Source organism: Thamnophis sirtalis, unplaced genomic scaffold, assembly GCF_051295495.1.
Source record: "Thamnophis sirtalis isolate CommonGarterSnake01/CBP01778 unplaced genomic scaffold, rThaSir2_p1.2 scaffold_9, whole genome shotgun sequence".
Classification (NCBI taxonomy): domain Eukaryota; kingdom Metazoa; phylum Chordata; class Lepidosauria; order Squamata; family Natricidae; genus Thamnophis; species Thamnophis sirtalis.
The window spans coordinates 17725408-17751312 of record NW_028261389.1 but is presented as its reverse complement, the minus strand read 5'-3'; the positions used below and the strand labels follow the sequence as shown (position 1 = coordinate 17751312).

General features: G+C 42.5%; 1 protein-coding gene across 1 annotated transcript in view; it reads left to right on the top strand.

The window, feature by feature from the left end:
• The window catches only part of TMTC1 (transmembrane O-mannosyltransferase targeting cadherins 1), a 172609-nt gene that overhangs the window by 107168 nt on the left and 39536 nt on the right, over window positions 1–25905 (top strand). Inside the window, exons 11-12 of the mRNA XM_087722949.1 lie at window positions 2769–2882; window positions 22954–23097. Of these exons, the coding sequence (XP_087579075.1) occupies window positions 2769–2882; window positions 22954–23097 (258 nt within the window). The remainder of the gene's footprint in view (window positions 1–2768; window positions 2883–22953; window positions 23098–25905) is intronic.

Genomic DNA, 25905 nt, shown 5'->3' with positions numbered 1-25905 from the left:
TCTTGAGATCTCTTAGCTGCAAAGCCCATGTCAAATTATAGATTATATCATGACTGGCTATAAGCTGAAGGTATATACCGGACCAGTATCTGATTTTTTTAATATAAACAATGTTGCACTTCAATGGTTAGAAGGACTAGACATTGGTATTTCGACATAGATGTTTTTAACATTTATATTTTACTAGCTGATAACCTGACGCTGCCTAGATAGTTATTTATAGGGGGGAAATGTCTGGACCAAATGTAATTTCTACTGTTGGATTTTCCCCTTTACCAGAGGGACCCCCTTGTGGAGTACTGTAAAGCCATTACCATGGCAACTCCATTTTACAGAACAACAGGCTGTCTCTTAATAGAACACACACACACACACACACACACACACACACACACACGGAGGGTTGTTAGGGGTGTCTTACCCCCCACAGTATTTGTCTCCAGAGAGTAAGTCATCTGTGTACCAAGTTTGGTTGAAATTGCTTGAGGCGTTCCAGAGTTATGCTGGAACAAACACACACACACACTTTTATAGAGATAGATTGTGTTCTACTAGATGAAATTTAGTATATATTGCTAGTCCACCTATGATATGCCATATGCTAAATAAACACTTAATTTCATCAGGTCCACCTACTTGTTGAAGCACTAACATTTCTCTTAGTTCTAAAACGGGAGCTCTATTGGAAGCTGGAAATTTGTACTCTGTGTGGACAATCTGTGTCCTAAAAAATAAAACATATTCTTGACTCATAGAAGTTTCATCTCAAGTGCACTGTTTATGCATGGCACTGAATTATAGGTTGATCTGTGAGAAAGAAGGAAATCATATTGTTCTCAAACATAGTATAACCATGGGGTTTCCCCTGTTTATTTCCTATTCTCAACTAGTTCAATTGTTATATAGTTTCTTCAGGGAACAATATCGGATTTTATTGGGCAAGTGTTCATGGAAACTATGAGTTGGACTATTCAACGAGAAATGGAAAAAACTTTTTGTTATTGTTCCTCGCATTTCCCTTCGTGGCTGTGTTGTGCATACTTATTATTTCCTATTTTAATTAGAAAATGGTTTTCCAGGTAAATCTGGCACCAGATTTCAAGCTTTCCAGGACAATTTTGGCAGGATACTGTACTTAGAAGTTCCCCAAACAGCAAAATGTCAGATTTTGCTTGCATTGATTACCGTGAAGAATCTATATGACGAGCATCATCAATTTTAAGTTTTAAATGTAGATCTTCGATTTTTGAGAGTTTTTTTAAATAAAGCTTTTTATTTTTTTCATTTTCATACAAATAACCACATTTATACTGTTACATAACCAACATTATTTTGTATTATTATCAATTTGTCTTACCATCAACCCCAAAAAATGATTATTGGCTCTTCTGCTTTCCATACATCATATTTGTACCCTATCCGTCATTTTCTTCTCCCTCCCTCCCACCCTCCTTTCTTCCCTCTATTATCCTTCTCTTCTCTACTTCCCCTTCCTCTCTCCTTCTCCCAGTTTTTGAGAGTTATTACAGCCCTTCTTGAATGCAGTTTTTTGGACAAAAGTGTACTGAAGTTTTATTTCGTCCTCATCTCCATCTGTAGGATGTTTATAACAGTTTTCTTGTTCTTTTCAGTTTCACATGTGCTTTTTTGATGCACATTCAGAGTTGTCTCTGTTAGTGAATTGAAGGGTGGAGTTTCTGAGTTTAAAAAAGCTGTATGGATACTATTTGGAAAATATTCTAGAACAGCGTTTCTTAACTTTGGCATCTTTGAGATATGTGGACCCAGAATTCCCCAGCCAGCATGATGGAGAAATACTGCTCTAGACAGAGTTCACCAAAGTACAGGCCCAAGCATTAATGAAAGTAGAAACCTTCTAACTTGGGAGTATTTTTATTCAACCTCTTTTTGGAAAAGTTGAGCCTTGCTTTTCTCTCTCATTCTCCAGAAAACTCAGTAGTTGGAGATTCTGCAAAAAGAAACCTAAGAACCACCCCAAATGCCACCTTCCTCTTCTACATCACCATCACCTCCCCATTGATTATACACGCTTTGCTTTTTGTCAGACATTTTGTAGTTGTTAAACTAAGGCCTTCTTGGCCTGTTGTCTGTGAGACTTGGGGTTCATTGTCCACAGCAATATTGATCTAATAGTTGTTCTAAGGAAGTTTGTTTGTTTGTTTGTTTGTTTGTTTATTTATTTATTTATTTATTTATTTGACTTATATACCGCTTCATAGGGCTTTCAGCCCTCTCTAAGTGGTTTACAAATTTTTTAGCAAATTGAGTCAGCAACTTGCCCCCACAGTCCGGGTCCTCATTTCACCCACCTCGGAAGGATGGAAGGCTGAGTCGACCTTGAGCCAGTGAGATTTGAACCGCTGAACTGCAGATCACAGTCAACTAAAGTGGCCTGCAGTACTGCACCCTAACCACTGCGCCACCTCGGCTCTATAGTTCTCAGTGGAGAGAAACAGTCTTCATTAAGATCATCTTATGCCAGGGGTGTCAAACTCGATGACATTGAGGGCCCCATCAGGGTTGTGTTTGACCTTGGGGGGATGGGTTGGGCGTGTCCAGGTTGGGCATGGGCAGCTCAACGCCCCTTGTGTCGCATGATGTGTTCTACATGATGGCATCCTCCCAGGTATTTATTTTCGAGCACGCTTCTTTCTCACTTGATGTTCTTTGAGACAGAATAACAAGGAAGTGAAATGTTTAAACCAAGTGATTCACATTGCTGTTCCTGTGTGGTTTGTCTTCCATAGATCAGGAGTCCAAACTCTGCCCCATAATGCCAAGGTGCACTACAACTACGCCAATTTTCTGAAAGACCAAGGCCGGGATAGAGAAGCCATCTACCACTACAAAACGGCGCTCCAGTAAGTTCTCAGAAATATCCATAACGTTCATTCCTCTTTCTTCCATCAGGGGAAAAAAAAACCCTAGCCAGATAACTGGGAAGGCATAATGACATAGGACTGATTTATCCAACGGGTAAAATGCAAGGGAAATTTGCATATATCTCATGGGCAGGGGTGGGCTTCAAAAATTTTAGCAAGGGGTTCTCTGCCTGGTTGCTAGGTGGGTGTGGCCATGGTGAGTGTGGCCTAGTCAGCCTCCTGCACCACGGCGGGGGAGGGGGGGCTTTTTGCCTTCCTTTGGCTCCAGAGGCTTTCCTGGAACCTCTGAGAGGGCAAAAACAGAGGGCTCCAGAGGCGTGCTGGAGGCCGGAAACGGGCCCAAATTTCCGTTAGGCGCATTTTTTGTCCTCCCCCAACCCCTGTGCATGCCCTGCAGTTACCTCATTCAAAACAGGCTGCATGAGGAATCCTGGGAGGGCGGGGTAGGCGGGGCCAGCCAGGAGTGGGATTTGGGGTTCTCCGAACGGACAGAATCTTAGCTAGAGGTTCTCCTGAACCCCTGTGAACCCCCAGCAGCCCACCCCTGCTCATGGGGCTACCACTGAGAAGTCCTATAACTTTCTAATCTTCCTAAAGAAAGGAGACTGTCAATAGACCTTCTCTAGATGAGTTGCACCAGCAGACTCAATTGTGTCTGCCAAGGTGCCACCTGAACTGTGCTGGTATTGAACCATGTAGATTGTTAACAAGCAGTAGTTTGAATGGGAAACCCCAGAAACCACATAGAAAGAGACATTAAGATTGGCATTATGCTACACTGGAAAGACTTTCCCACCAGTAATTTTTCCAGTAGGGACTCGGTGGCTCAGTGGCTAAGACACTGAGCTTGTTGATCAGAAAGGTTGGCAGTTCGGCGTTTCGAATCCCTAGCGCCGCGTAACAGAGTGAGCTCCCGTTACTTGTCCCAGCTTCTGCCAACCTAGCAGTTTGAAAGCATGTAAAAATGCAAGTAGAAAAAATAGGAACCACATTTGATGGGAAGGTAACAGTGTTCCGTGTGCCTTCGCTGTTTAGTCATGCCGGCCACATGTCCATGGAGACATGTTTGGACAGCGCTGGCTCTTCGGCTTTGAAACGGAGATGAGCACCGCCCCCTAGAGTCAGGAATGACTAGCACATATGTGTGAGAGGAACCTTTACCTTTAGCAATAATAGCAATAGCAGTAGACTTATATACCGCTTCATAGGGCTTTCAGCCCTCTCTAAGCGGTTTACAGAGAGTCAGCATATTGCCCCCAACAATCTGGGTCCTCATTTTACCCACCTCGGAAGGATGGAAGGCTGAGTCAACCCTGAGCCGGTGGGATTTGAACCGCTGAACTGCTGATCTAGCAGTAGCCTGCAGTGCTGCATTTAACCACTGCGCCACCTTGGCTCTTTAATTTTACCAGTGCATTTTGTACCAGCTACAATTTCTGGATCATATCCAAAGGCAGCCCTACATAAGTAGAGAAACACATGTTCTGTTGTTTTTATGCATTCAGAGCCACAGGGGCATTTTCTCTTAGGGTAGGGAATGTTCTTTTATAGCCTTCAAGGACAGCTGAGGGGAGGACATAACATCACGGCTCAGTGGTTAGCATGTAGTATTGCAGGCAAACTCGCCCAATGCCAGGAGTTCGATCCTGATGGGGCACAAGATTGACTCAGCCTTCTATCCTTCTGAGGACCCAGTGAAATGAGATCCCAGACTTTGGGGGGCAATATGCTGACTCTGAAACTGCCCTAGAGAATGCTGTAAAGCACTATGGGGCTTTATATAAGTCTGTTATTGCTATGACATCCTGCCAATGTAAAAGTCCTCCAGTGAATTGGTGCCTTGAGATTGTTTAAGTATGACATGGGAGAAGCAGAATGCAAACTGAATTCACTAGCAATAAAGGCTGGAGACCTGGCTAGGTCCATTTGGCATTCTGTGTCTCCTCTGTGCTGTTTAATGAGAGATTTGGCCTGATCATATCCCATATTGAGTAGGAGATGGTAGAGAGAAACCCAAGCATGGGATTTTTAGACACCACTGCTTTTTCCCATGTGAATTGAATATCATCTGTCGTAGTCAGCATTGCAACATCAAGGGGAAAAAAGGATAGCTTCATCCAGTAATTCAGGGGTGTCAAATTAACCATCCACGGGCCAGATATGTCACACTCCCGCCCCAGGCCACTCCCGCCCCAGCTCCATGAAGGGAAAAACCATTGTGATACGTCACATGATGGCAACGTGATGGCACGAGTTTGACACCGGTGCAGTACTTAAACATGGTCCCACACTTTTACTTCCACTTTCAGGAAGCCTGTCTCCAATCTCTAGAGTAGCATTAGACACACATTTTGGGATCTGAAGAGTCAATCTTAGAAATTTGAATTGAACAAGTTCTAATGGGTGTAGAGTTGAAGAAGGGACCCAGCTGGGCACCATAAAATAATGCTTATTGTTTTAGCTTTGAATAATTTGAGTGCTGAAGGGATATAGTGGCCACCTCTTGTCTTGAGGAATTTGGCAATGGCAGATGAGATACAGATGGATATTTCCTTTAAATTAGCCAGTTGATCAATTGCCATATTTTTTGAAGTATAAGACGCACCAGAGTATAAGACGCATCAAGGTTTTGAAGAGGCAAAAAGTTTTTACACTCTGCAACCCTCCCCAAAATGGCCCATTTTTCGTGAAAATGGGCCCATTCCCCCCCCCCAAAAGGGCATTTTTTGCTCATTTCTGCCCTCTGCAGCCCCCAGAGCTCTCTGAAAGCCTCCTAAAAGCTATGCATGGGCATTTTGGTGAAGGGGCAGGGTTTCGGGAGGCAAAAATGCTGTATTCAGTGTATAAGATGCACTCAGGTGTTCAGCCTCTTTTTTGAGGGAAAAAGGTGTGTCTTATACTCTGAAAAATACGGTAATTCCCAGATACTTTTACTTTGTGGATTGGAATTCATATATTCTGTTAGGTAAGCTCCCTGTTGGGAGAGTGAGCGCGTTCAGAGAAGCGTTGTGAGAGTGGTGTTGGAGAACACACAAACCAGCATACAGAGACACTGCAGTTTAAATAGGCTTTTACTTTTGTGGAAATAGAGGTATCAGAGTCCATCAAACAGTCCAAGTCATACACGGTTAAGACAGCCAGTTATCAACGTCTTTCAGTTAAGGGATAATCCAAATAACATAGTCTATAATCATACAAACAGTCCGGTACACAAAGTTTGCTAGCAGTTCAAAATTTACAATAGCTCACACTGATCACTATACGGGACTTCTAACAGCCAGCTTCCAAACACTCAGATCAGATCAGCATCTAACAGTGATTCTGGCTCCATCTTATGGCCAATTGAGGAAACAGCAACCAATCACATTTACAGCATGATTTAAAGAAACAGGTACAGCATTGTTACATGATTTATATATTGCCAACCCAACCGTTAGATTATATTCCTAACATATTCCTTTGGAGAGATCTTATGATAAATGCACTTCCTTGTCAAAACCTCCATGCTTCTTGTCAAAGGATGTCCAGTTTTCAACCAGCTGGTAAAAGGATGCTGTTTATGATTAAATATAGCATATTGGCAAAGCTTTGCAGTTGTGGTTCTATAAATACATATATAATGCTATCAACATGCATAATCATTGCCAGTAGGCATTTTTATGTTTCTTCAGAGGTTGCTTTGTAGGCAAACAAAATATACAAATGTACTGCATTGGAAACTGAAAACTAACATCAGCAGAAAAGAGATCATCAAGAAAGCGAAGAAAGGGGAAACATTTTTCTTTAGTCTATTCACCTACTCAAAAGTTGGCTCTGGAAATAATTTTCCAGCTCCAACAGATCTCTTGTGCGTGTTGTGAAAAGCTGCAATGTAATTTGATTTTGGCCTAGTGGATTATTTTAATGCAGCCATTATGGATTTATAAATAATAATTTATGACTTTGTCATAAATAAAATAAAATTGGGTGTGATTCACTTAAGAACCACCTTGCTTAACAATGGAAATTCTGGTTCCAGTTGCAGTCCTAAGTAGAGGACTACCTGCACCTCTCTTTGTCTCTGTCTCTCTGTCTCTCTCTGTCTGTCTCCTATATTTTTATCTGTCTGTCTGTCTGTCTATCATTATTACTTCTAATATATATATATATATATATATATCTCTTAACTACATCTGTCTGTCTGTCTGTCTGTCTGCATCTAAACTACATCTATCTCTATCATAACTATATCTCTATCTATCTATCTATCTATCTATCTATCTATCTATCTATCTATCTATTATCTATCTATCTACATCTCTCTCCCTCTCTCTATCATAACTACATCTCTTGTCTCTCCTCCTCCCTCTCTCTCGTAACTCCATCCATCCATCCATCCATCCATCCATCCATCCATCCATCCATCTATATTTCTTAATTACATCTCTCTATCAGAACATGTCTGTCTGTCTGTTTGTCTATCTATCTACTTCTCTATCGCCATCTCTGTCTCTTTATCGTAACTACATCCCTGCCTCTCTCTATCTTGTAACTCCATCCATCCATCCATCCATCCATCCATCCATCCATCCATCCATCCATCCATCCATCTATCTAAACTACATCTCTCTATCAGAACATGGCTGTTTATCTATCTATCTACCTCTCTATCTCTCGATCTACATCTCTGTCTCTCCATCGTAACTACATCTGCCTGCCTGCCTGCCTGCCTGCCTGCCTGCCTGCCTGCCTATCTGTCTATCTGCAATGCTAGATAACAGCAAGAGGACTACCTATAGATGAACAAAGTTGTGATTCATGTAGTAAACCGTGTGTAAGGACATCTGCAATTTTCTTTCTCACAGCGTCAAAGCCCAACCACAAAACCTCTGCCTTTTCTCTTGTAGGGAGAAAAACATCTTGAAAAGATTTGACCAACTTGCTCTCTTGAGGTTTCTGGCTTTGAGCTTATTGTAGCCACCGCCTGGGCCATCTTTCAGCCACCTTTGGGTTTTCCCCACACTTTTCAGCTTTCCAAAATGCCAAAGTTTTAAACATACCAGGACATAACAAAAAGGGAACTATGTGACAGGCTCACAGGGGACTGAATTTGATTAATGCAAATTGAATTGAAGTAAAACCTACAGGAAGTTTAGTCTTGCCCTGTTTGGTTGATTTTATAGCGTGTGGCTCCTGCATGGAAGGGGTAGCCACTGCCTTCCCTTGGGCTATTAAGCAGAATGGAACCAATTTGGAGACAGGCTGTAACCAAGGGCAAAGCCTCTGCATAACTGGGTTTGCCACGTGTTTTCCTTTCCGACCAATTCCTTGTAGTACTCCTTTGTTTGCAGTATAAGCTCCTGAGGACATAATAGATTCAGAGCTGGCCCTCGGTTACAATACCATTTTTGTCAGCTGATTCCAGGTAACTTGGTCCATTGTGGCATTTATTCTTGTATTTTTACAGACTAGGAGGCAGAGAGAGAGATGCATCTCAGGAAGTTCTGCTTTTATAATTGTTGGAAGAAATGTCCATCTGGGTTCAGTTCCAAGTGGGAAGAAAGACACTGGAAACATGGAGACTGCTTGGAAAGATGGTTTAATAGCAGACAGGATCACATGCTTTGAAGATGTTGGGTGAAGGGGAAATAGGGGGAAGAGTTGCTGAGAGTCCCTGGGTTTTATGCCCTCTTTGGGCTTTTGAATTTGAGCTTGTATTCTGATTGGTTCTCAGACTCCCATGGGGCCGTAATGTTGTAGGTTGTTTGTGTCCCAGGCTTGGTTGAGCTTTGCTGAGTGATGATGTAATGAAAGGGCTTTGGGCAATTCCTACTATGGCTCTGCCTGAAGGAGGTAGATTTTTGTTATGTAGAATAGACTGGCCCAAGCCTTAATGACCCATAAACAAAGGTGTGTTTTTTTGGGGGGGGGGAGTTTCTGCCTTCCTTTTAGGAGAAATATTCTGTCCTTTTCATATTTCCTAAAATATCTCATTTTCCTAGGAGAGGGATGGTGCTAGCTTCCTACATCCTCCAAATCAGACCCGGACATTTCACAGCTTATATTTTGATCAGGAAAACTTGGGAATTGAAGCCCACACATCTTAAAGTGGCTACGGTTGAGAAACATTATTATAGATGCATTATTAGAGATGTTTTTCATCGAAATTATTTTAACTCTTGTATTTCTGGGGAGACTTTCTTTCTTTTATTACTATTGGCCACGGTTCTGTTGAAATTAATTTAACTTTTGTACTTGCTGAGTTTCCCCATGTGGCGAGTTGGCCCCATTCCATGGTTCAATACAGTTAAAAATAATAACTGAGAGGCAGCTAGCAGGTTTTCTTGATTGAACAGCTTACTGTTGAAAAATGCAAAATCTCTATTATCTGTAGACAGGAACAGACAGCCCTTTTCCACTGGCACTTAAGCTCAGTCAATTTGTTTGGGAATTAGGCTAAGCACCCAGTAATTGCTGTCAGAGACTTTCTCCTCCAGCCCCACCCCAACTCCATAAGCATCAAGTGGCTGGGAAGAGCTTTAATTATAAAGAAGGTTGTTTTTAGGATTGATTTGCTAGGAGGGTTAATTAAGCCTCATTAGGTGTATAGACTAGAGCAAAAGCGCTAGCTTTTCAGAGCTTTTGCCAGCACCATTGAAGGTAGGAAGGACTGGCAGCGAATCTTCTAAAGTTGCTGCTAGCTACACTTAGGGATTTGTGGTTGCTTGGCAACTTGGCAAATTAAGTTGTGATCACCTTGGTCTGATCTGTCATCTTTTCAACTCCAGCAATTCAGGTGGGTGAAACTAAACATGGCTTCATGTTAGGGCATTGCTCCTTTTGCTGCTAAAAGAAAAATCTTTGGATCTAGGCAAGGAGCAGGTAGCACTTGTCTCTTTTATAATAAGCAACAAGATATCCATACCGGTTTTTTTTAAAAGAAGATGAAGATGGAGGATAGTTAGTCAGTGCTTTACTTGAAATGAGCATGTGATCTTGCCCAGAAAAAAACATAAGGGAACACGAGGGGGGTGCAGGGGGCAGGAGGCTAGAGAAAGAGACAAATAATTTTCTGGGGCTTTGCAAGTGGTGATGTCCACATACAACCATTTTGGAGATATTTCCCTCCAGTTTTATTGCTATTGGAACACCATGGCACGTCTTTAAAATTCCAAATGCATCTCTTGGCCTTGAAGGAATCTCAGGCCTGTATATTTTCCATGGTGACCAGCACAGAAATAATTTTAGGGTGAAAAATGCCAGGTTGAGACAAACAGGAAAATAGGACATTCTGGTAAATAGTGCTTTGTGACTGGATATGCCCCTGTTGGAAGAAATGTCCTTCTGAGTTCCAAGTGGGGGAAAAGAAGCTGGAAACATGGAGGCTGCTTGGAAAGATGGTTTAATGGTGGACAGGATCACATGGCTTGAGCTCCTGAACAGAAAAGGGGGATCACATGCTTCCACATGTTGGGTGAAGAAGAAAAGAGAGAAAAGGGGCTTGCTGGGAGTTGCTGGGTTTTTTTATACTTTCTGTTCGACCCGTCTCCCCCCACCTCTCTGTTTCCTGTTCCTATGTAAGAAATGTATTCTGATTGGTTGTCAAACTCCCAGGGGTGGGTGGGTGGGGTCTTAGCTAACTTTCTAGGTTGTGTGTCTTTTGAGTCCCAAGCTTGGTTGAGTTCCCAGATCCCATGTGGTGAGTTTCTGTGGAAAGCTAATTCTACCTTTGTTATGTAGAGTAGACTAGTTCAGGCATTATAATTGAGATGAATGGGAAAATGGGACATTCTGATAAATAGTGGTTTGTGACTGGTTATGCCCCACTCTAGTTATTATTATTATTTTTTTGTGAATGGGGATGTCCACCCCAAGAGATATTTTCTATGCATGCCCCTGACACGATTTTAAAATTGCATCCCCCTCTCAGAAGCACTGAAAAATTAGTAACACCTACAGTAAGTAATGCTATAAGGCAGTTTTTCAAACTTGGCAATTTTAAGATGGGTGGACTTCAGCTGGCAGGGGAATTGTAGGAGTTGATGTCCATGCATCTTAAAAGCTGCCAAATGTTAAAAAAATTGCTGCTATACATCAATTCTATATGGGAGAAAGGGCAAGGAGGCAAGTCATGAAATAATAGGAGAAGTGAAGTCACCAGATATCCAGAGTGTGAACAATAAGGAAGAAGCTGAGATCATCATATAGATCAGTGATGGTGAACCTTTTTCGCCTCAGGTGCCAAAAGCACGTGCGTGCATGCTAATGCGTGTGCATGTTAATGCGCATGCATGCACGCTAATGCGCATGCATGTTAATGCACGTGCCTGCCCACCCTCATAATTTGATGCCCCTCCATGTCGTGCCCCCTGTGCATGTGCATGTGCTCCCCTGCTCTGCGCATGCGCACACAGCTTTTTTGGAGGCTGGGGAGGGCGAAAACGGCTTCCCTCGCCCTTCCTCCACGGAGGCCCTCTGGAGACTGTTTTTTGACTTCCGATGGGCACAGTACATCGATTTTTTCCCTCCCCAGGCTCCAGAGGCTTTCTAGGAGCCTGGGGAGGACGAGAAACAGCCCAACATGCAAAACAGAAGTTTGGGAAAGGATTGGATTGGATTTATTACATTTATATGCCGCCCTTTTCCCCGAAGGGGACTCAGGGCGGCTCACAATTCAAGTCAGGGAAGGGGGTACAGACAGGGGATAAAAGACGAACATAACAATACACAATTTAAAAGCACACAACAGCCATACCATTCGAGGAGGGGGGCAAAAGCTCTTTAGCCCCAGGCTTGTCGGAACAGCCAGGTTTTAAGGGCTTTGATGAAGGCCTGGAGGGTGGTGAGGGTTCGAATCTCCACGGGGAGGTCGTTCCAGAGGGTCGGAGCAGCCACAGAGAAGGCTCTCCTCCGGGTAGTCGCCAGTCGGCATTGGCCGGCGGATGGAATTCGGAGGAGGCCTAATCTGTGGGATCTAATCGGTCTATTGGAGGTAATTGGCAGCAGGCGGTCTCTCAAGTACGTGGGAATGAACTTCTGGGGTGCCCGTTGGGCCGTTTTTCTCCTTCCGGAGGCTTCAGGAGGTTTTCCTGAAGCCTCCGGAGGGCGAAAAACAGCCCAATGCGCAAACCAGAAGTCCATTCCCAAACTTCCCGTTTGCGTGTTGGGCGGTTTTTCGAAAAACAGCCAAAAATCAAGGCCGAAAATCAGCTGGCCAGCACACGCATGCACGCTGGAGCTGACAGGGCAACGCCTCGCGTGCCCTCAGAAATGGCTCCACGTGCCACCTGTGCCACATAGGTTCGCCATCACGGATGTAGATGATGCCACTTTTCTGGGTTCTAATAAAAAAACATAATAAAAATAGAAAAAAGTGCAGTTTTTTTATAGAAATGAAAGCTTGATACTAATTTCTAGTAGTATCAAATGCAGAATGGTGGCTACTATAGATTTGGACAGCTCTTAGGCAAGGCAAGGCAGCTCAAGCACTGGCTGAGGAATTCTGGGAGTTGAAGTCCACAAGTCTTAAAATTGCTAAAGTTGGAGAGCCCTGGTCAAGCATATTATTCCAACATGGTCAATATGCTTTGGTTCCTGTGTGCATAACTTCAGTTTTGGCAGGAATCTTAGGCAACTTAAGAGAGGTAGAAGGATAGATGACATTAATTTTTTTTTTTAAAAAAAAACATTTTTTAAAAGTAAGGTCTCCCTTTATTTGAGCACAATTCCTGACACCTCCATGTTATATTTATGTTGTTAAAGAGCATCAGAATAGTTTGACATCCGAGGGAGATGGAGGTTTAAGAAATTTGAAACATAAATAAATTAATGAGTGTGAAGGTTTATTCTCTGAATTTGTGGGTTGGTGTTCGAACATTTCGTTACTAGGCTAGGTAACATCTTGAGCAGACTTTCGGGGATCCAGGTAAGGAAGTGTTTGGAAACCAACCCACGAGCTCGGAGAACGAACCTACATCCAAGATATAGATATTGCCATTATTGCAAATAAATAAATATAAATAAATCCCAGGCGCTCTGCTTCTCAGTCATGACCTTAGGATTTGTACTCTTCTCCCATCCAAGATTAAGGTAAAGGTAAAGGTTCCCCTCGCACATATGTGCTAGTCGTTCCCGACTCTAGGGGGTGGTGCTCATCTCCATTTCAAAGCCGATGAGCCAGCACTGTCCGAAGATGTCTCTGTCAGGGGTGGGTTCCGGCAGGCTCTACTGCTGGTTTGCTCATGCACGCCTTGCGCGCGCATGCACAATGCAATGAAAATGCTTCTGCTCATGCGCAGAAGTGAGAAACAAGATGGTGGCACCTATGGCGAGCCAGAAGAACCAGTTCGTGGGCGTGGCATGCCTGGGCCGCTGCTGGTTCCAGTGATCCAGGCTGCCAAACCACTACCGGTTTGGCTGAACCGATCTGAACTGGTAGGAACCCACCACTGGTCTCCGTGGTCATGTGGCCGGCATGACTAAATGCTGAAAGCGCATGGAACGCTGTCACCTTCCAACCAAAGGTGGTTCCTATTTTTTGTACTTGCATTTTCTCATGCTTTCGAACTGCTAGCTTGGCAGAAGCTGGGAAAAGTAACGGGAGCTCACTAGCGCTAGGGATTTGAACCGCTGAGCTGCCGGCCTTTCTGATCGACAAGCTCAGCATCTTAGCCACTGAGCCACCCTTCATCCAAGATTACTTCAGCCCAAATTTGCTAGGAGTTTTCAAGATCAACCAAGGCGCTTAAAACTTTCTGTGAAGTTTGAGGTACAGTACATTCCAAGAAATGCGATGTGCATACTAGTATTCCTCTAGAATTATAATATATAATATAGAAATCCCATCTTAAAAAAAAAAAATCACAGCAAGAATCTTCAGGGAAGAAAAATCACTCTTGCTCAGCAGTAACTCTCAAGCAGGGTATTTCCAAAGAGGAAAAATGTGGGTCCCAAATGATGCATTGATGCCTGTATCAGCCTTATTGTAAATTGCAGCCAGACAGCTGACCATTTCCACAGCCAGAAGCTGGTGGGGGGTGGGGTGGGGGAGGCGGTCATAAGCAAAATAAAATAAACTTCTCTATTTGTCTGGGCAGAAATTCTTTTCTTTTTGCCAAGCACAGATGGAGGACATTAACCTTCATTTGAAAGGGTCGTTCTTTTGAGGGAAATGCAAACTGAGTGGTATCTGTACCAGAGTTCACGAGCGATTGATATTCTGGAATGGTGATAATGTTTAAAAACCTTTAAGCATACTTGCAGCCAAGCAATAAAGATAAATTGCTACAACAGAGATCTTTGGAAGTGTTCCAGGCATGTTGGAGCCGAGGGCGGGGGGGGGGGGGCGTCATGCTGCTTGGCAGAAGTGTTTTTAGGGAAATCAACAGAAAAAAAGTAAGACCCTTGATATTGCAAGAGACTGGTGATTATGGAGAGCCGACGTTTATCCCTAGAGGTTTAATTTTAAAATATTTGCCATTAGAGCAGAATTGCACTTTCCATGAGACATGGAACTGGAGGAAGGAATATCAAAGAATGTCAATCTTGCTTATTATTGCTACAAAGACATATTAATATATGGGAGTTGCAGCAGGAATATTGGGATATTTAGTTTCCTGTACTCTGTTTAACGTGGTGGCTCAGTGGCTAAGACTCTGAGCTTGTCGATCAGAAAGGTCGGCAGTTCAGCGGTGCGAATCCCTAGCGTTGTGTAACGGAGTGAGCTGCCTTTACTTGTCCCAGCTTCTGCCAACCTAGCAGTTCGAAAGCACGTAAAAATGCAAGTAGAAAAATAGGGACCACCTTTGGTGGGAAGGTAACAGCATTCCATGTGCCTTTGGCGCTTAGTCATGCCGGCTACATGACCACAGAGACGTCTTCGGATAGCACTAGCTCTTTGGCTTTGAAACGGAGGTGAGCACCGCCCCCTAGAGTTGGGAACGACTAGCACATACAGTATGTGCAAGGGGAACCTTTACCTTTACCTTCACTCTATTTAATGGCCTGTTAGAGTCTGTCTTATTAAAATGTACACATGTGCTCTCTTTTTTCTTTTTGAAGGTCAGGGTTCCTAGTCAGCCAAATTTATTTTGCTTTCTATTGTTTGCCATTGCAGAGTCTGTTTCTTCAGTCTCTGGTTGCCCCTGGTCTTGTTTAGTGGTTATTCTTCAATGGTTAGAAAAAATACTAAACATGCTAAAGGCAGTCAGGTGTTTAACCCGCAAACAGCACAGGTTGTTTGGTTTTAAAGGGTAAAACGAAGTGTAGCATACACTACCTAATTATCCTAACATGTTCAAATTTTAAGTTGCCTTTACAAATTTACAATTTGAATGGGTTACCTAATACTATAAAATAGTTAAATAAATGGTCCGTGTGAGCAGTAACCCTGATGAAGCCCAGATATGTTAAACATTGTCAGACGAATGAATGTACCCCAGTGGTGGGATTCAAACTTTTTTTTACTACCGGTTCTGTGGGCGTGGCTTGGTGGGCGTGACAGGGGAAGGATACTGCAAAATCCCCATTCCCTCCCAATCAGCTGGGACTCGGGAGGCAGAGAATAGATGGGGGCGGGGCCAGTCAGAGGTGGTATTTACCAGTTCTCCGAACTACTCATAATTTTACATATTTATTGTTTTAGTTGTGTCGTATGCTGCCCAGAGTCACTTGCTTGTGAAATGGGCAGCTAGATAAACAAAAGACTTTATTTTTGCATGGAGCACAATTAATCTATCATTCTAGATCATTATGAGGTCTAGAATTGCAACCTTAAAATATCACTACACTGAACAAAGTGAAGATTCTGAGTCAAAGGTGTTTTGGTTGTGTCTGTTAAAATGTAAGAAATAATATTTTAGTGAAAATGTTGATCTATGGTTCTGCACGTGCCATTTCCACATATTTTTCTTGCTCCAATAGGCAGTCTTATTCCAAGTAATTGAAGCAGTGGATAATGTATCTCTTCTACCTCTAGCCAAAAAAAGAGATTGTGGAATTTCAGCCCTCTTATGTACCTACAGTATATTAATGCAAACACACCAACATTCTGTGTGTTTTCAATTCTGGGATAAATGACAGAATTTAGTCAGATTTGGCTCAAGTTATCAGCCATTTACACTCTTCCTGTGTAGCTATCCAGAGTAAAGAGCCAAATCTCCCTGGGGTTTTGCTGCAGTCACTAAAATGCTGTGTCATGAACATTCATAGCCAACAATCGGTCCAGAAATGAGCAAAAGAGCTGCTTATTCTTAAATAGATACAGCAACAAAGAAAACATTCTAGGAGGTAAGCAATTCCATGAGATTTTGACACAAACCATTTGAAGAGCTCCTTAGGGGAGGCCTCCTCATTGGGTTTGGAGATTCTTGAGATGAACAGATGATCACACAAAAATTTCCCACCCTTTTTCTACTCATTTCTTTTTGTGTGTGCATATACTTACAAATTGTAGTATTTATCATTCACTAGCTGTTACACCCGGTGTTGCCTGGGTATTTATTTATCCCAGTCCTGTATTAGCAACATAAGTGTGGAATGAGCTGTCCTCCCTCCTTCCATGAACATCGCTGTAATTCCTGAAGAGGCAATGGTAAGAGCAACTTTTCCCTGAACCCTGATTTCGGCGACAAATTATGTCGATAAAAATGTTTTCCCTGTGCCCCCAGAAGCGTAATTTCTAATGTTGGATTTTTCCCTGTACCAGAGGAAGCCCCCTTGTGGAGTTCTGTGAAGCCGTTACTATGGCAACTCCACTGCGCTGTAAAGTAGAAGCCATTTTAAGCCAATACAGTAGAAGCCATTTTAAGACACAACAGGCTGTATCTTAACAGAACACACACCCCGAGGGGTGTTGGAGTATCTTACCCCGACAGTATTTTTTTTCCAGAGAGTAAGTGATCTGTGTACCAAGTTTTGTTGAAATTGCTCGAGGTGTTCCAGAGTTATGCTGGAATACACACACAAACACACAGCCATGTTTATATATATATAGATAGCTTACAACCACAGGTGACTGTTTCACAGAACACAGGAAGCTAAGTGTATTCACCTGAAGTTTGACATATATCCTGACACACGTAGTGGGGGTTTGTCCATCATACTCAACCATGTTCTGATTGATTTACTTGGGGTTTATGAACAGTGAAATCCCAGAACATTGCAGCATGTAAATGGTCTAATGTTTTGCCTCATTTGATTACAATTTATTCAATAAACTATGAGGACGATTAACCAGTGGAACAGCTTGTTTTCTGAAATTGTGGCTGCTCCATCACTGGCAGGGATGGGTTCCAGCAGGCACTACTGCTGATTCACTCTGGGAGTTGAAGTCCACAGATCTTCAAGCTGCCAAGATTAAGAAACATGTGATAGGACAGTGATGACGAACCTATGGCACGCATGCTACAGGTGGCACACAGAGCCCTCTGCGGGCATGCCAGATGTTGCCCCAGCCCAGCTGTAGCATGCATGCATGCATGCGCCTCCTACTGGCCAGCTGGTCTTTGGGTCTCTGCCGTGCATGCGGGGAGCAGGGTGCATGCGGGGGATGCGCACAAGCACGTGTGTGTGTGTGTGCATGCATGCACGGGGATGCTTGCATTGCTTTTTGGGGCCTATTGCAGTGCCCTGCTCCCCATTTTGGCTTCCAGGTTTGTGCAGAGGCCTTCTAGGTCCAAAACACACGTGTGTGTGTGTGTGTCACGTGCGCATTACATTATGAGTGTGGGCCTGCGCGTGCTGGTGCATGCGCATGCACACGCACTTACGGCACACGACAAAAAGGTTAGCCATCACTGTGATAGGATACAGGACTACCGTACGGTACTGATTGTGGAATGAATAGGATAAAATCTTTTTTCTTGCTGACTGGCCCCATGAGAGGGGTCAGAAAGGAAAATGATGAGTTTAAGTTAGAGTTATTACCGAACATAGCATTGCATACACTCTGCCTCCTCATATTTTAAAGCAATACCCAGGCAGCTGTGGTGGGAAATCAAGTTTCCTTATGATTGCTTATGAATTTATTTGTATGTAAAACATGCAGTGGATTCATTGAAATTTCATTAAATTGAACTCCGGCTACACATTGTTCACATCTCTCCTGATATTTGCAACATTGAACAGGATGGGGGGGGGGGAGAGAAATGCATGCTTTTCACAAAGCACAAACTGGTTTCCTTGCTCTTGACTTTCCCTTCCAGTGGCAATTCTTTTGTAAAATAATCTCTCAGCATCTTTGTCATGAGAGTATAGGTTTTTTTTAAAAATATGCATCATTGACATATACATGGGGGGAGAACAACGTGATGGGAAGCCAGAAAAAAATGCTGGTCCCTCGTGGCAGTACATATCTTTATATGAAACTCGGCTGAGATAGTATCCTTTTTATTTTTAGTATCAAGTGATAGGCTGTCTTCCTTTTCACAGATGTTTCAGTGGGTTTTTTTTCCTCTCCAGTGTCTATGAAGATTCTAGATCAGAGTTTCTCAACCGTGGCAGCTTGAAGATGTGTGGGCTTCAAATTCTGGGAGAAGATGTGTGGCTGACAAATTCTGGGAGTTGATTGTCCACACATCTTCAAGCTGCCAAGCTGTTCATAGAATTATTAATTTAATGGTCCCTGAAGTCCGAAAGATTGGTGGCCCCTGGCGTATACTTTTCTTTTTCAATAGTAAAAAGGATAGGTAACATCTCTACCTCTTTGTATTTTGAGCCCTATCTTTTTAGCTAACACACCTAGAATAGCTATCTTTATAGTGCCCACTCTGTGTGGAAAGTTGGAGTCCTCTTGCACCAGGTTACAGTACATTTATTTTATTTATTTATTTGTTTGTTTGTCAAACACGTACAAGATAACAAGTATCGTTATGAACATAAACATGGACAAAGGAAGTAAATTCAGATAAGTGGGACAGTAGGACAGGGACGGTAGGCACACTGGTCGGCTTATAAATGCCCCCTTTACGGACCTCAAAGAATGGGGTGAGGTCCACGGTAGACAGTTTGAGATTGAAGTTGTGGGGGTTTGAGGCTGTAACAACGGAGTCGGGTAGAGCATTCCAGGCATTGACCACTCTGTTACTGAAGTTGTATTTTCTCGAGTTTGGAGCGGTTTACCTTGAGTTTGTATCGATGAGCCCAAATAAGGCCAAAAATGTAGCCAGCCTGGAAGCTAGATCAACCCCCTGCAAACTCTATCTCTCAAGGAGTCTGGCCGAAGTTTCGTGCGCCATTCGCTGAAGCGCCTGGACTTCTAGGGAGGGAAGTAAGGACTAAACAGGTGGCCAAGCTAAGTGCCCGAAGGACCTCATCCCGTCAGCAAATGGGATTAATTGCTCTGATGGGCCGTATCTGGCCCAGGGGCCATAGTTTGAGGATCACTGATTTAATGCAATATCAAAAATGCAAAAATGCAAAGATTTTTCAATGGACTACCAAAATTTTCTCATGGACCACTAGTTGGTGACCGCTGATATAAGCCATCTGTTGGGAACAGGGAAGCTCTGAACTAATTTTATGATCTCTCCTTCGTTTCTCTCCTAGTCTCTTGTCTAGGCTAGTACCTTGTAGAAGGGATTTGGACAAGGGCTATATTGAGGCTAAAGGCTAAACTATCTCTACCAGAACTTTATTTCATGGGGATTGAGAAGGGATGGCAGATGGCACCTGTGTGCCCTTTAACAGAAGGACAGCAATGTCGGTAAATTACTTCCGTGGCAGGACCCCACCGCCTCCATTTGCAATTTCCTACCTGAGTTGTTAGCACCTGTTAGATGTTTCTATCCCAGCTTATTCTTTCATTCAACTTGATTTAATTTCTGCAACTGCTGATTTCTACCTGTTTCAGGGAGCACCTTCAAAACCCGTTGGCCTAAACAGCCTCTAAAACCGATGACCTTGTAAATGTCTCTGTTGGACTTTGGCCTCAGCATAGAATCTGGACTTTAATTCTCATAGGCTTTGACTGCCAATTGCACAGTCATTTCATTTTACGTAGTTTCCTTATCAACTGACACTCTTAGTGAAAGACAAGAGTGTAGCCTCGGGTAACAAATTCCCCCTTCCACTTTTTCCTCGTGTGTTTTTAGTTGATTATTGAATCGTCTTGGTGTCCCTCAAATAACCAGTGTGGTTTAAAGGCTAAGATTGTTTAGAAAAAAATGTAAGTGTCTCAAAAGATAAGGTTGGTTATACTTCTCTTGAAATCCATTTCTGCCTTCTATTTTTTGTATTAAAGCTATGATTAATCTTTTGCAATGCTTTTTAGAAACTCTGATTTTATTATGTAATAGTTGAAGACTTTTTCTAAGCAAGGGGATATAGATAGATAGAGAGACAGACAGACAGACACATATGGTGGGATTCAACATTTTTACTACCAGTTCTGTGGGCGTGGCTTGGTGGCCGTGGCAGGGGAAGGATACTGTAAAATCTCCATTCCCTCCCCACTCCAGGGAAAGGTTACTGCAAAACGTGACCCGTCAAAACCGCGGTCCACAAAAGCGCGATCGTCGAAAGCGCGCATTTGACGTCATCACAGCGCGACGAAAAAAATTAAAAATTGAAATAACAATAAAATTAAAGCAAGCCGATTCACATAAAGGTAAGGGTTAGGTTTAGGGTTAGGGTTAGGTTAAGGGTTAGGGTTAGGTTTAGAGCGTTAGGGTTACGTTTAGCGTTACGTTAAAGGTTAGTGTTAGGTTTAGCGTTAGGTTAAGGGTTAGGTTTAGGGTTAGATTTAGGCTTAGGTTAAGGGTTAGGTTTAGGGTTAGGTTTAGGGTTAGGTTTGGGGGGGTTAGGGTAAGGTTTTTGCTTTATTTTTACATTTTTCGATCACAGCGCGATGTTTTCGTCGCGCTGTGATGACGTCAAATGCGTGCTTTCGTCGACCGCGATTTTGTCGTCCGCGGTTTTGTGGTGGAACCACTGCAAAATCCTCATATCTTCCTGATCAGCTGGGACTCGGGAGGCAGAAAACAGATGGGGTCGGGACCAGTCAGAAGTGGTATTTCCCAGTTCTCCAAACTACTCAAAATTTCCGCTACCGGTTCTCTAGAACTGGTCAAAACCTGCTGAATATCACCTCTGACACACATACATGTTTAGTTCCTATCAGTTTTGTGATCAGCAGTGTAACTATAGCTTTTCATTGCTTTCTTCAATTATAGCTCTGATTTTCACAGGATATCTTTCACCCAAGAAGTTAACCATGCCTGACTCTGCTTAGCTTCCAAGAAGACTTTGTTACAGACTCACTAGCAATTGGGCTAATCTAATAATATTTCTGAGCAATAAAAGGGGAGGCAGTAATTTTGCAAAGCTGAGCTACCTAAATGGCTTCTGACTGTTGAAGAGACACTGTTGAAGGAGTCCTTCTGAATAATTTATTTGATCTCCAGAAAACATCCGGCTTCTTATTTGAACAAAAATCAAAGCCAAACTAAATGTATACTTCTGTTCTCTCTCTCTCTGTCTCTCTCTCTCTCGCTTTCTTTTTCTATTCCCTCCTCTTTTTGGCAATTTGAATTGAGCTGTTTCAGCTTTTTTGTATAATTATGAAGGAAAGGCTACTCTTCGTAAAAATGCCTAGAATTTTGGAAAGGCGGGAACATTGATCATTAAAAAAAAAAAAAAAAAGAACCTGGCAGCCCTAGTGAGAGTTTAATGAAATTCAGTTTTCTTTCATAAATAATGCAGTAGTTGGCACTTGATTAGGTGAAGCAAGGAGGGCTTGGTGGTTAATGAGATGCATAGCGGGAGAGATATTGCTTGCAGATGGTTGCCATTTCCAGTGACATGTGTGTTTGTGTGTGTGTGTTTGCATGTGTGTTTGTGTTTGGGCCTATGCATGGGCTTTGTAAGAGAGACTCCAAACTGGAAGGCTGTGTTTTATTAAAAACCCAAAACAAAAATACCCCCGTAAGATTAAATGCAAACAGATTTCTTAAAATCTCTGTTTAAACGCTAGTATTGTTTACTGGAAACAAAGACTGAACTCTGCACTTGGATTGGATTTCAACATTCATAAGTAAAAAAGGTGAAGAATGCTCAGCACGTCCCCCTGGGAAGCTGCAGTCAAAGGAGAAGTGGGGCAGGATGGGGAGTAGAACCATATCTTTTCCTCTTGGCTCCTTTCCCCCTTGGGTTTGAGATGCTTTCCCACATAGATTTGGGGGTACAGACCAAGCAAAGGGGGCTGGGCATTTGCCTCTTCTGCTGCCCCGGTACAGAATTCTCCCTGCCTCACTTCCAGAGGAAGGTAGCATTCTGTGGGTGTATATTTTTAACCCAGAGGCCATGGGTCAACCCCACGGATTGTTGAAAGCCTTCGAATAGAGGCCTATTGCTGCTTCCTAGGGGTCCAAGTCCCTTCATGAAGAAATGAAAGAATTAAACCTTGCCATAGCAAAGTCTTCAGGTTTTATGAGAAGGAATGAACATGAAATGGTTTGGATTTTTTAATATTCAGTAAGATAATCTGATCTCTCTCTCTCTTTCTCTCTCTCTCTCTGTCTCTGTGTATTTCTTTTCTTTCTTTCTTTCTTTCTTTCTTTCTTTCTTTCTTTCTTTCTTTCTTTCTTTCTCCTTTTCCTTCCTTCCTTCCTTCCTTCCTTCCTTCCTTTCTTTCTGTCTCTTTCTGTGTATTTCTTTCTTTTCTTTCTTCCTTTTTCTTTATTTCTTTCTCCTTCTTTCCCTTCCTTCCTTCCTTCCTTTCTTCCTTTTGTTCTTTCTTTCTCTCATTCTTTTTCATTCTGGCTCTTTCTGTGTATTTCTTTCTTTTCTTTTTTCTTTCTCCTTCTTTCCCTTCCTTCCTTCCTTCCTTCCTTCCTTTCTTTCTGGCTCTTTCTGTGTATTTCTTTCTTTTCTTTTTTCTTTCTTTCTCATTTCTCTCCCTTCCTTCCTTCCTTCCTTCCTTCCTTCCTTCCTTCCTTCCTTCCTTCCTTCCTTCCTTTCTGTCTCTTTCTGTGTCTTTCTTTCTTTCTTTCTTTCTTTCTCCTTCTTTCTCCTTCTTTCTCTTCCTTCCTTCTGTTCTTTCTTTCTTTCGTTCTTTCTCTCTCTCTTTCAACAGGTTATATCCACGTCATGCAAGTGCCCTGAACAACCTTGGGACATTGACCAAAGACATGGTGCAAGCGAAGGAATACTACAGTAAAGCTCTCCAGCTGAACCCACAGCACAATAGAGTCCTCTTCAATCTTGGAAATCTTCTCAAGTAGGTTTCTGGGCTCCTTCAAGCATTATACAGTGAGAGTTGAGATATAGCTACAATATTTATAATTTTGCTGCTTTCAAGGAAGTCTGGTGAAGTCTTGCCTAGACAAATCTCTGCAGTTTCTCCGGCAAGATTTCAGAAGTGGTTTGCCCTTGCCTTCTTCCCAGGACTGAAAGAGACCCCAAGTCTCCCAGTTGGCTACATGCCTAAGGTGGGACTGGAAGTCATAGTCTCCTGGTTTGTATCCAGGTGCCTTTACCTAGTATATAAAACTAGCATGTGTATGTTTGTATGTGCATGCGTTCATGTACAGTACCAGAGGTGGGTTCCTACTGGTAACTCGGCCTGCCACGCCCCTGAACTGGTTCTACCACCGGTGACAGCATCTTGATTTTCGGTTCTGCCCATGTGCAGAAATTGCAAACATTTATTTTTTCCCCCTTTTCTAACCCACCCCTGTACAGTACATATAATTAGTGATGGCTGCTGCCGGTTCGGACTGGTTCAGGCAAACCAGTAGTTCTGTCTATCAACTGGCCCTGCCCCCCCACCCTATCCTGTCCTATATTTCCTTCTTTCTGGCTCAGCTGATTCACGCGGCACAGCTGATTTCCGCGCCTCCACTATTCTACTTACCAGGGCTGCCTTAGAAGGTAAGCAGCTGAGCTTCGGATTGCTGTATTTTGAACGCTGCATGCAAGCAAATTAGGCATCCGATCACCGAAGCGCGCGATCACCAAACCAATTGTTCAATTGGTTGCAGCCCACCACTGCATATAATCCATCACACTGGTCCAATTCTGAAAATTTTTCAACTTTCCAGTGTATAGTAGAGAAGGACTGACCAAAGTCACCCAACCAGTTTTCAAGGGTACGGAAATACCAGAACCCTCACCCAGCATTTAATCTCTATGCTACACTAGCTCTGAGAGAGAGAGAGTGTGTGAAAGGGAAAGAGAGAATTAATCCAACAGAGATCTAACTGACAACTGTTTAGCTTTTGTGATGCAGAAACTAAGTCCTTCCTTGGTCCCTTCCATTGTTTCAGAGTGCCTTGCTTGGTTTTTTTGACTTAGTGTTATGTGTATGGCTTAGCGTGAAAACAACCAAGTAGATATTTGAGGCTTTGCAGTAAAGTATTTTCCATTGTGATGGGTATGAACAAAAGCTCATTATTTGATTGAACACAAATCAACCTACCTTATGGATTATGAGACTTAACAAGAAACCATTGTTAGGATTAACAATGTCAATCTCAGTCTAAGGTTTAGCTGTCATGTTTAACTGTAGCTGATCAAGAATTAGAGTGAAAGTGAAATCTCCTTGTTGCCATGCCAAGAAGCATGAGAAACAGAATGGAAGGCAGGCTAAAGTTTGTTTCAGTTAGGATAAACTGTAGCTTGAGCTTTCTTGTAATATCAAAACTGAGCTAATGTTAGAATTAACTACAGAAGTAAGAGAAAAATTATGTGTGTAATTATAATGGTTCTCAGATACAGTAGAGCATTTTATTATGTTTTAATTTTCTATCCTATCTATCTCTCTATCTCTGTCTTTCTAAATTTGTCTGTCTGTCTGTCCGTCCGTCCACCCATCCATCCATCCATCCATCCATCATCTACCTACCTACCTACCTACCTACCTATCACCTACATACCTACATACCTACATACCTATATATTATCTATATCTGTCTATCTATCTATCTATCTATCTATCTATCTATCTATCTATCTATCTATCTATCTATCTATCTATCTATGTATCTATCTATCTACCTACCTACCTACCTACCTACCTACCTACCTACCTATCATCTACCTACCTACCTACCTACCTATATATCTATTTTCTTTCTTTCTTTCTTTCTATCTATCTATCTATCTATCTATCTATCTATCTATCTATCTATCTATCTATCTATCTATCTATCTATCTATCTATCTATCTATCTACCTACCTACCTACCTACCTACCTACCTACCTACCTACCTACCTACCTACCTACCTACCTACCTACCTATCTATCTATCTATCTATCTATCTATCTATCTATCTATCTATCTATTATCTATGTACCTACCTACTTACCTACCTACCTATCTATCGTCCTTAGCTTACAACCATTCGTTTAGTGACTGTCTGATATTAAAAAGGCACTGAAAAAAGTGACTTATGACCAGCCATCAGATTCATGACTGTTGCCTTATCCTCATGGTCACGTGACCAAAATTTAGATACTTGGCAGCCAGCATCTATTTATGATGATTCCAACGCCGCAAGGTCATGTAATTGCCATTTGCTAACTTTCCGGACAGCTTCTAACTGGTGAAGTCAATGGTGAATGCCTGATTCACTTAATGACCACATTATTCACTTAACTGCAACGATTCACTTAATGGCCATGGCAAAAAGGTCATAAAATTGGATGTGATTCACTTGACCATCCCTATTGTGGTCCTATGTCAAGGACTGCCTCAGTGGTGAAATTCAATTTTTTTACTACCGGTTCTGTGGGCTTGGTAGGCGGGCAGGGGAAGGATACTGCAAAATCTCCATTCCCATCCCACTCTGGGGCCAGCCAGAGGTGGCATTTGCCGGTTCTCTGAATTATTCAAAATATCTGCTACTGATTCTCCGAATTACTCAAAATTTCTGCTACCGGTTCTCCAGAACCTGTCAGAACCTGCTGAATTTCACCCCTGGACTACCTGCGTCTGTCTGTCGGTCTGTATCTATCTATCTATCTATCTATCTATCTATCTATCTATCTATCTATCTATCTATCTATCTACCTACCTACCTACC